At 32.0% G+C, this 12,500-nt stretch overlaps 1 protein-coding gene across 1 annotated transcript in view; it reads right to left on the bottom strand.

The window, feature by feature from the left end:
- The window catches only part of iav (transient receptor potential cation channel subfamily V iav), a 94,957-nt gene that overhangs the window by 46,205 nt on the left and 36,252 nt on the right, over positions 1-12,500 (bottom strand). The window contains 3 exon segments of the mRNA XM_068374607.1: positions 1,556-1,671; positions 2,250-2,475; positions 9,846-10,069. Coding sequence (XP_068230708.1) covers positions 1,556-1,671; positions 2,250-2,475; positions 9,846-10,069 — 566 coding nt within the window.

The raw sequence follows: 12,500 nt of genomic DNA, 5'->3' as shown, positions 1-12,500 counted from the left end.
GCTTCCTAACTTCCACCAGTGATAATCCAACTGAGAGGCAAGACTATTAATTTTCCCTTTTTACAAATTAAACAGAAAAGAGTCCAAGCCTATTCATTATGTTCCTCTAAAGACTCCATTATATTTTTCACTTTATAGACTGAAAAGCTTCTGGAACGAGAACATAAATAGACAAAATAGTTTTGGATGAAAAAAAAAAAAAACTTTTTTTTCTGACTTTTAATTAGTCGAGTTTCCCTTTGAAGAAAGGTTCTAGTATTAAGGACTTTTTTGTCATAGCTCTCTTTTCCTTAGAGTGGTTCATATCGATCCTCAAGGAGGTAATGGCATCATTCAACTTGCTCTATGAATTCCTAGGTTCCAGAGACTTGTCTGGGGGGAAATAATATTCCAAGAATATAGAGGCATTTTATTAAGAATGAGATTCTAGAATTCCAAGTGCCTCGTGGAATTTGGGTAGTTTTCTGGAGAGTGGAATCTACTCGTCTCCTTAATGACATTTCTTATTCATGCCACAGATTATTTGAAGGATAAAAACGAATGGAATTTCTAGACTGTTTTGAAGGATAACTCTTTGTTATTAATTTACAGTGGAACGTAGAATATTTTCTGATAGCACTCTGTATAATTAGTTCAACAGATGGTGTTGCTTTGTGTAATGATAATGATAATTATAGCAACAAGGATGATAATAACATAAGTGATGACACGTTATGTAAAGACAATTAACACTCCGTTTCATTTCCGATGTTGTGTTTGTGGATAAAGGTATAATATAATTTTTTCCTTCTCCCTTCATTGTGAGCTATATTATTTTACAATATGATAAAAGCTAAATTATTAATGATAAGTTTAAAGTCTAACATTTTTATTTCAATTCTGATTCCACTAGAAAAATCAAGAGATTATTTAAACCAAGCTTGTAAACATTGAGTAAGACCTGTCGAATTTTTAGTACTGTAAAATAAAGATTCTGGCTTCTGATTTATTTCTAGGCTGTTAGATTTTAGATTAAAATGAAAATATTAGGTAGATAGAATATCTAATTGTTTGTGTAATATTTTCCATTATGATACAAAATAACGGTACCATTGCCCCACAATAGGACAAACGGTAAAGTATTTTCCAGCTTGTTAGCCTTCAGCTTTCATTCTCCAATAGTAACCATTATCTATAGTCAGTTGTATAAGACATAGGCCATTAGGCCTGCTTTACTCAAGCACTAAATAGTTTTCAAAATCAGGGGTGAGACTCCGCCCACAAGCATTGTGATTGGTCGCCACTCAAATGGTCTCTGCTCTGGCTTGCTCGCAAATGAACATTATCTCATTGCTCCTCTGTTCTGGTAAACGGTACATGAAAGAGCTGCGTACGCCAGCCACGTTGTTCACTGTTTAAGGTATCATAATCACCTATAATCTATAATTATTATCGTTGTATTTACATGAATCAACTGTGATAATGTAGCGGCCGCTGACAATTGTGAGTGGAGCATGTTAAAGATTTTGGGCTGAACTCAGAATAGAATTCAGCCGGTTCTTGAGAAATGACTTACCCTGGCAAAGGTCTTCCACTTCTCCTCAAGAAGTCTCTGGATGATTCCACCTTCAAGCATGTCAAGATGTTCACTCTTGGTACCGTTCAAAATGATCATCAGCGCTGAGTTCCAATCTGGAAGGAAATTTTATATTGTTTAGATTTAGATCAACTGTATTGGTTATTCATAGTCACTCATGCTGGCAAATCCCAATGGTCATCAAAGCCTAATTGTTCTTTTAGGTACATATTGTAACTGACTCCATGACTGAATCATTAAGGCATCAGGGTACAATGACATGAACAGCATTGGGTAAGTGGTGCTACAAATGAGGAGCTGCCTCTCCTCCTAGCAAACTAAGCTTCCTTATAATCTAGGCTACTTGGTAAGTTAAAAGAACAAATTACTGGATTATGTATCCAACTTACTAGTTTCTCCACTGGGTCGAATGGTATCCAATGCATTGAGCGGATACGCTCCGCCACTCCTCCTAACAAATTAAGCTTCCTTATAATCTAGGCTACTGATCAAGTTAAAACAACAAATTACTGGATTATTTATCCAACTTACTAGGTTCTCCTCTGGGTCGGATTGTATCTAAGGCATTGAGCGGATACACGCTGCCACTCCTCCTAGCAAACTAAGCTTCCTTATAATCTAGGCTTCTGTGTAAGTTAAAAGAACAAATTACTGGATTATGTATCCAACTTACTAGTTTCTCCACTAGGTCGGATTGTATCCAAGGCATTGAGCGGATACGCGCTGCAGGTGATGTTCGAATACCTCCAAAACTCGATGCAAGTCAGTTCCAGCATCTCTTTGAAGATGGTCGAGCGGGCTAATTTGCAGGCTAAGGTCAAAGGGGTCAGACCAGCCAAATTCATGATGCCATCCTGCGCAGGATTTCTGGGATGTCTTAGGGCGTAGGAAAACATTCCCTGTCATTGTGATGAGGACATTTATTTTAAGTGAGTTTCATAGAAATTGTAGAATAGGAGATTTTTCAAATTAGGGAATTGGGAAAGTTATATTTACTGTTTGGGGAATATATAAGTAGTTGTAAAAAACTTGTTTTCTAAATCTGGTAAAAAAATGGAAAACGCCTAAGAGAACAATAAGGATTTAAGGTAATATTAGACTAAAGAAAACCTGAAATATAAATATGTAATGTTAACATATCAAAGGTACTGGAAAAGTAAATCTTTAGAATTATTATTATTATTATTATTATTATTATTATTATTATTATTATCAGTAGTAGTAGTAGTAGTAGTAGTAGTAGTAGTAGTAGTAGTAGTAGTAGAAGAAGTAGTAGTAATAGTAGTAGTTAAGCTACAACCCTAGTTGGCAAAGCAGAATGCTACGAGCCCGAGGGCTTTAACAGGGAAAATATCACAGTCAAGAAAGGAAATAAGGAAATAAATAATTTATGTGAGAAAAAAAGAATGAAGAATACAATATATTTCAAGATCGGTAACAACGTTGAAATAGATGTAGCATATATAAACTATGAAGAGAGAACCCAGCCACTGAGGGCAGGGGGAGTAAGCCAGCCTCAACTTGGTACTGGTCCCAAGCCCAGGTAAGTGGGGAGGATTGGTGCCAGGATTGGCATTCGGTCATAAAAGATTTGCCAAAACGAATATGGACAGTGGATATTATCAGAATAAAATTAATACTAGATGGAGAAAGCTGGCCAGAAACATCAACCCCACATAGAAGTGGGAAAAGATGCAGACTAAGAAGAAGAAGAAACTATGAAGAGATACTTATGTCAGCCTGTTCAACGTAAAATTATTCACTGCAAGTTTGAACTTCTGAAGTTCCACCGATTCAACTGCCTGATTAGGAAGATCGTTTCACAATCTGGTCACAGATGGAATAAAACTTCTAGAAGACTGTGTAGTGATTAGCCTTATGATGGAAAAGGCCTGCCTGTTAGAATGAACTGCATACCTAGGACTTCATCGTACAGAATGGTACAGTATGGGAAGATATGAATGTAAAGGATGGTCAGAGTTATGAAAAATCTTATGCAACATACATAAAGAACTAACTGAATGACAGTAACAGATATTAATATCAAGATCAGGAAAAAGAAATTTAATAAATCTCAAGTTTTTGTTCAACAAATTTAGATGAGAGTCTGGAGCTTAAGACCAGACAGGAAAGCAATACTCAAAACAAGGTAGAATGAAAGAATTAAAGCCTTTTTTTTATAATAGATTGATTACAGAAAATCTTAAAAGACTTTCTCAATAAGCTTATTTTTGTTTAACTAAAGAAAAAACAGACCTAATGCATTTCACTAAAATAAATATGCAAAAAAGAATCACACCTAAAATTTGAAATTTGTACACAGTTATAAAAATATCATCGATACAGACATCTGGATGTTAAGGAGCCACTGTCCTTGACCTACTTACAATCATACTTTGAAGTTTTGTTAGAATTCATCTTCATGCCCCAAAATTTGCACCATCCACTACTTTTAGCTAGATCTCTATTATGAGATTCAGCAATCTCAGATCTACATTCAGGAGATGGAATTGATGCAGAGTAGCATCATCTGCATTATGCAACGAGCTTGTTTTTTCTTTCTAGGTCAAACCACATATGTATATGGTATGAGAAGTAATGGGCCAAAATGGCTACCCTGAAGAACAGCAGATATCACATTCCTATACTTACTATGGTCCCCATCAACTACTCCTCTGTGTGATGTATTACTTAAAAATTCAATAATGATGCTAAGAAACTACCCATCCACTCACAGCTATTTGAGTATGAAAACGAGGGCCTCATGATTGACCAGTCAAAGTCAGTAATAAAATCCAGGCCAATCATACGAACTTTTTTATTACAATCAAAGGATTTCTGTACAGCATGGGAATTGTATTAAGGGTGTCACATGCTCAAAGGCCTTCGTGAAAGTCAAACTGTAAACTAAGGAATATATTATTACCTTCAGTATACCCATTTAGACATTTTGCCAAAAAACGTTCAAAAACATTATATAATAAAGAGTAATGAAAATTGGGCAGTAATCAGCAGGGTTAGAGCTACCACAATCAAATTTACCTAATGGAGTAACATTGCGAATTTTCCAACAACTATTTAAAGAAACTCTTCTTGCTAACTTGCGCAGTCTTTGTTAAAAAGAAACAAAATAAAATTTTCATTTGGGTCTACACCTCCATAAGCATTAAAGTTCATCAATAGTGTTTTAATTTCACGGGATCGAAAAGCTAAACTAGTTAGTTTAGCCTCAGGAAAACGTGAATGAGGAAGATTAACTTTCTCATTACCCTGCTTACTCTCAAACACATCAGCGAAAAAAATTGCTTTTTCCGTTAGACTGGTTGACAGGTCCATCTGTTTAAGTATAGGAAGAACTGTTGCATCTACACCAAAGAGTACAAATTTAAGGGTAGCACACCACTTACGTTCCTGGGTTGTACCAAAAAAATGTTTCTTTAATGGTCAAATTTCAATCCTTTTCAGTTGAAGCATAAAGTCTCTGAGCAACAGCTCTGAGCCGAGTATAGTCATTCCAAGTCAAATCTAGTCTGTTACCCTTCCAAAGATAATAGGCCTCCTTCTTCCCCAAATAAGCACGCATACAGTCCTCATTGGACCAGGGTTTCGTCTTTCAATTGGTTGAACACAAGAGAAGGGATAAGCCTATCAATTATGGTGACCAGATTTTCATTAAAGAGAACAATAGGTTAAACAGGTTCAATACCTTTATACAATTGTGACCTCTTCAAATGCAAAAGATCACTCAGAATGTCATTCTAGTATGAATGAGATTATACACACACACACACACACACACACACATATATATATATATATATATATATATATATATATATATATATATATATATATATATATATATATATATACACGTGTCTTTTCACTTACGTAAGTTAGGTGAAAGAGTTGTAACCGAATACAGAGAGAGAGAGAGAGAGAGAGAGAGAGAGAGAGAGAGAGAGAGAGAGAGAGAGATCAGATAACATGGCAGTCGGTCAATAGCGTGTATCCTCTTTCCGTCTTATCTATGTTACAAATAGATTGTTGTAGACAGAAAAGGAATATTCTTACCACGACTTGGTTACATAAGGTAACAACATTTCCTTCTCTGTCCCTTTCCACCGATGATAAAAAAAAATTATGACACTTTTATTTATTTGTTTTACCAATAATAGAATCCAGAAGAAAAAATATATAATACAACGTTCTCTGTCACATACATGCTTAAACTGCTGAATACTAAAGGAACTCCCTATACATAATTCTGCACATACATGCATACATACATACATACATACATACATGCATACATACATACATACATACATATATGTATTTACTGGTATACAGTAAATACAGACAGTGGACTGGCATAAAAAGACCATAAACAGACGCAAATGGAAGGACATGCCTGAAGCCTTTGTTCTGCTGTGGGCTAGTAACGGCTGCTGATGCTATATATATATATATATATATATATATATATATATATATATATATATATATATATATATATATATATATATATATATATATATATATATATATATATATATGTATGTATATATATATATATATATATATATATATATATATATATATATGTATATATATACATATATGAGTGTGTGTGAGTCGGTATATAGACCTTGATTAATGGAAAGATAGATAGATATATTAGTTATCTAAAATTTTGACAAAAATAATGTAGAACTAGACGGTCGTAAAGTAGAGTGCAGACATCCGCCGCGACATCTTATTTCTTGACTTTCTGCTCGACCTTGACCTTGCTCTTTGACCTTAACATGTATTAATTGGCGCAGATTTTAATACACTCAAATACGAATCAAGTATGTGACAACGATATCCAAACTTATGGCTGATTACGTGAATTGGACATTTTGCTTGATCGTGACATTAACCTTTAACCTTGACATTCCAAAATTTAATCATTTCCAGCTTTTTACATAATAGTTAATCCCTGAAATTTTCATCACTCTACGATTAAAACTGTGGCCATGAAACTGTTCACAAACAAATACACACAAACAGGGGTGAAAACATAACCTCCTTCCAACTTCATTGGGGGGTAATAATCTTGCTTTCTACCTCACCTCACATGCGTAAATATGTATACATGCGTTTATATGCATATCTATGAAAGCAAGTATCTACAAAGTTACTGTTATGCGAAATATTTGGATTGTCGTTTTTAATGAGCGAACCTGTTATGCAATGCATTTGTCCCCTTTTTCGAGCTGTTAAAATGCATGTTAGAGCATCTAAAGCCTTTTATCTCTCCCCATCGGCATAATTACCGGGTGTTATTTATCTAATACATTTCATACACCATATATTTACATGTATTTATCACATATAGGTCATCTCACCCTAAATGGTGTGAACATCATAGAGAGATATTAAAAAAAAAAAATTATATATATGAGTCCATCTCGTTTGACTGGTTTTGTTGATCCAACATATGAATGAGAATAAGGAAAAAACAGTAAATAGATGAAACAAGTAAAAGCAAATAAATAGAGGAAAAGCAAGTAAAGGCGAATAAATAGAAAATCAATAGAAACAAATAAATAGGTGAAATAAGTAAGCAACTATAAGGGAAAATAAATGTAGTTATTTCCCAGTAGTAAATTATAAAGAAACTAATTTTCCATCATATGAAGCAATGGAGATTCGTTATACAAAATTAACACTATTCACCAATTAAGTCTTCACAAAACCCTCTTCTCTTCAGGATTTCCAAGCCTTCCTTCGTTCCCATTCATCATTCTCAAAAGTTTGGTTTTGGGAAATGTTTTATTAATATAAATTCCCCCTTCTTATTTGCATAACCAGATTGTATTCATTTTTTGACCGCACAATTTTCCCTCTCCTCTGTGCCTTTCCCAAATCGTATGGCCTTCAGTCCTGTACAACAACAACAACAGTAACAACAACAACAACAATTACAACAACAACAACAACAATAACAAGTGCAGCCGCTTTATTACACTGCGGGACAAAGGCCTCAGACATGTCAATTCATTTTTTGTGGTTTGGCCAATTTTCATTAACACGCTGCTCACTGTAGATTAGTGATGGTAGGGGACTATAGTCTGATCGCTCATAGCAAACCAGCCTAGTATGGGTTGCCCTGACTAGTACAGCTTTGCTGATCATGGCGAAATCCAAACCCTGTCAACATGTTAGGGTATCTCCACTCAGATAACTATAAATTTTACGAGACTGCTGCCATGCTATTCAATATTTCTCTTCCTCTTGAGTTGTTGAAGTTTTTTATAGATTATATAGAAGATATTTATTTAAATGTTACTGTTCTTAAAATACTTCATTTTTCCTTGTTTCCTTTCCTCACTCGGCCATTTTCCCTGTTGGAGACCCTAGGCTTATACCATCCTGCTTTTCCAATTAGGGTTGTATAGCTTAGCAAGTAATAATAATAATAATAATAATAATAATAATAATAATAATAATAATAATAATAATAATAATAATAATAATATCCACGCTCCCATTCATCGCTAAAGACTTCGTTTAAAAATATTTTCTAATATGTTCCATCTATGACATCATTTCAGAATGCCTCTTGCAAATTCAAATTCTCAAACGTATATATCCGTCGACCAAATTAGTAATTTGGTATGCGGGCTTACTCGCCTCTGCCTTTCCCAGAGTCCAACTATGTTTTTTAATGCAATAATATTAGACTATGTACATAAACGTAGTTTGACCTTTGTAAGAAAGAGGCTAGGAGGCATTGCTGCCTATTTTACGGTGATTTGCTTGGAAGAGGTTATGAATATATCGGTTTGTGATTAAATTGTTGTTAGAATATATTCTCATAATAAATTGATTTGATGAAAATTTGATGTTGCGTTGTTATAATAATTTGGCAGTATATAAGAAGGAATTAATGTAGATTTGGATACAACCTTCATATATATATATATATATATATATATATATATATATATATATATATATATATATATATATATATATATATATATATATATATATATACAGTATATATATATACAGTATATATATATATATATATATATATATATATATATATATATATATACTGTACATATATATACATATATATACAGTATATACATACATACAAATATATATATATATATATATATATATATATATATATATATATATATATATATATATATATATACATATATATATGTATATATATATATATATATATATATATATATATATATATATATATATATATATATATATATATATATATATATATATATATATATATGATGTTTTAGATGTAGAGGAAGCCATTAATCTTTGTATCCACAGGCTAGGCCTAGGGTCCAGATAAAAGATGATTTGAATTCAGATGAATATTGATCAATAACCTTGATCAACATATAGACATAAAATAAGTGAAACATTAAAGCTTCGAATGGTTCTAGAAATGGATTTCTCGACTGCACAGAACATGTAGTTGCATCCCTTAGCTAACCCCAATCCTTATCATCAGCAAAAGATATGCGACAAAACTTGCCTTACTGATTACAGATTCAAAGTAGGCTTACTTTTCTCATCAGGAATTTAAATCGGCATAATTAAATTATTCATGAATAACTAATGAGTTATGATTCCACGTATAATGGAATATTTACTCCTTACACGTAAATAATGTCAAATATTAAAAGTGTTATGATAATTGGATCTATGCCTGACACACACATACATATTGAAGTAAAAGTCCATAGGCCTACCTAATAAAATCTTTTCCATGTTATTAAAACGACGGGATAAAAAAAAGTCTTCATTCAAGTGCGTTAAATTGAATTATATCAAAATCTAAAATTAAAATGAAATACCCCATGTTCTTGAAAAAAAAGTATGTGAAAATATTATAATATTCATTTTAGATATAAACAAGCTAATAAGATTTCAAATTCCAGAAGTCTTCCTTACTATAGATGCCGCTCAGATTCCGGGAGAAATAAGCCCCGCCTCCGGATGACGTCACAGCCAATCATGTAGTCTCCCGCGTTAATATTGGTCACAGAACATCCCCTTAAAGTAATTATAAGTTCGTATAGTTTGAAATTCGTAAGATGTATTGTGACTGCCACTAACGTGGGAGGCAACAGAATTGTTTATGACATCATCAGGGATGGAGCTTATTTTGACCGGAATCCTTGCAGCGACTATAGACGGTAAAAATCAAACGGGAAAACCATGCGCTACCTACCAGTTGGTTACAGACAACCACCATATGCAAGATCATATTGCCAAAAGAATCCTGAAGATTTGGATCGGCTCCAAAGTCTATAAGTTTATTGTACACTGTTTCATTGCCAAGGCAGGCAGCCCAAGCTAGTGGGAACTCTCCCAGGTAGGCCAGTCCCTCGTACTCTGTCACTTCGGGACCTGGTGGGTCTGTTACCTGCTGGTCCTTCGGTAGGAAGAAGCTGCCTGTAGGAATCATGAGAAAAAAAAATAAAAAAAATTTTCATTTCCATCTATTTTCAGTGTTACTAGTGTACGCAACCTGTCAAAAATGTTTCGTTAAATATGCACACACACGAACACACACACACGTTCTCTCACCCTACCCGAGTAAATATATATATATATATATATATATATATATATATATATATATATATATATATATATATATATATATATATATATATGTATATATATACATATATATACATATATGTATATATACATATGTATGTATATATATATATATATATATATATATATATAGAGAGAGAGAGAGAGAGAGAGAGAGAGAGAGAGAGAGAGAGAGAGCCAAACCTTGTTCTTTATTATTAAGGGAGATTATTATTATTATTATTATTATTATTATTATTATTATTATTATTATTATTATTAGCTAAGCTACAACCCTAGTCGTAAAAACGGGGCGTTATAAACCAAAAGGTTTTATCAGGGAAAATAGCCCAGTGAGAAAAGGAAATAAATAGATAAACGAACTATATGAAAAGTAATGAACAAAAATGAAAAATGTCTTAAGATTCATTTGCCTTTATCACTGTTATGCGCAATCTCTTTCCTATATTTCGTTTCCTATTTATTGTATATTTATTAATTTCTTTGAAAGGCATCATTATAACAACTGAACGATGCGTTTACCATTGTGCAGATAACTGTTCAGTCACTAATTTTAATCCTTTTAATAATAATTTATATTGTTTGAATAATGATAACAATAAAAACAATAATTTTAATTACCTGAATAATGACAAATTGTCTAAATTAGACAAGGAGTTGGTCAGTTTATGCCCTTTGTTTTCTGACTTTGATGACGTAATGGCAGTGCCATTACGCCTAAGTTATAGTGTTGAAAGAAATTGCTCTAGTAGGTTAAGAAACAATATTCGCATAAGTAAATATAGGTTTTTTTAATCACATCAATCATTTTATTTACATCTATATGAACTTTCTTATTTAGTTTATCGATTTGAATTATAGTGTATATTTTTATTATTGGTTGATTTTGTGTATTTTCTATGACCAAATCTGTATCTTTAGGAATACAAATTCTTTATACGAGGGACTCTACTAGCTGACTCATTGCATAAAACCTTTTTTCTTTTTCTTTTTTTCTTTTTTTTTACCAAAACAAAACCTTAAATTCTGTCTGGCCTAATGTTTCCATTTTTTTTACACTAAGAAATAAAATTCGGTGTCTTAAACTATCTTGAGGAGAATTTTGACTATCAAAGAAATTCAAAGTTCAGCAAATCATATTTGTTGTTAGTACGTTTTAAATCCTACATGGTGAACTTTGTATTAATTCTGAGCTGTAATCCTTATCACAATGTCATAATAACGTCATTTCTCTGAATAGTTTTCGTACTTTGCAAGATTCCGCGTCTTGATAGTCCTTTGTTATAACTTCATTACCTTCGCCAAAAATGTTGGGAGGAGGTTATGCTTTTCCCCTTTGTTTGTCAGTTTATCCGTTTGCCTGTTTGTCTTTTTGTATGTTTAGGATCAACTTCCTGACAATAATTTTACTCATAGGCTAATAAAACTTTCAGCGACTAATTGTTAATTTAGGACGTAGAAGTGATTCAATTTGGAAAGTTATAGGTCAAAGGTCAAGGTTAAGGTCGAGCAAAAGGTCAACCGTATTAACCTTAACTTTAACCAAATGTTCGCATATGGTTGTCAAACAGACTACAAATACACCTACGGTTTAAATTGATTCTGGGAAAGGCAGGCTAGTTTCAAAAAATAAGCTGCCGTGGCGGAGGTCTACAATCTCAGAGTACTTTCCCATTTCCTAATAATCTACGAGGTTTTACTTCCTTACAGTATTTACTCTTATCTATGTTTTATCATTTATCATGATTGCACATTTTAAAGGGTAGGAGTGAAGAAGATATACACGAGAAAAACAACAATAAAGAAAAACATTTAAATAAAAAGATATTTGTAGAATCACTGGGATAAATTAAGACTAAAAAGACCCAAGCAATTATTCATCTATCTATCTATATAGATACTGTTTATATGTATATATATATATATATATATATATATATATATATATATATATACATTTATATATTTATATATATGAATGTATATGTATATATATATATATATATATATATATATATATATATATATATATATATATATATATCTTTATATATATATATATATATATATATATATATATATATATATATATATATATATATATTTATATATATATAAATATATATATATATATATATATATATATATATATATATATATATATACATATATACACACACACATATATATATATATATATATGTATACATGTAAATATATATACATATATATATATATATATATATATATATATATATAT

Source organism: Palaemon carinicauda, chromosome 6, assembly GCF_036898095.1.
Source record: "Palaemon carinicauda isolate YSFRI2023 chromosome 6, ASM3689809v2, whole genome shotgun sequence".
NCBI lineage: Eukaryota > Metazoa > Arthropoda > Malacostraca > Decapoda > Palaemonidae > Palaemon > Palaemon carinicauda.
This window is presented reverse-complemented; position numbering and strand designations above follow the sequence as displayed.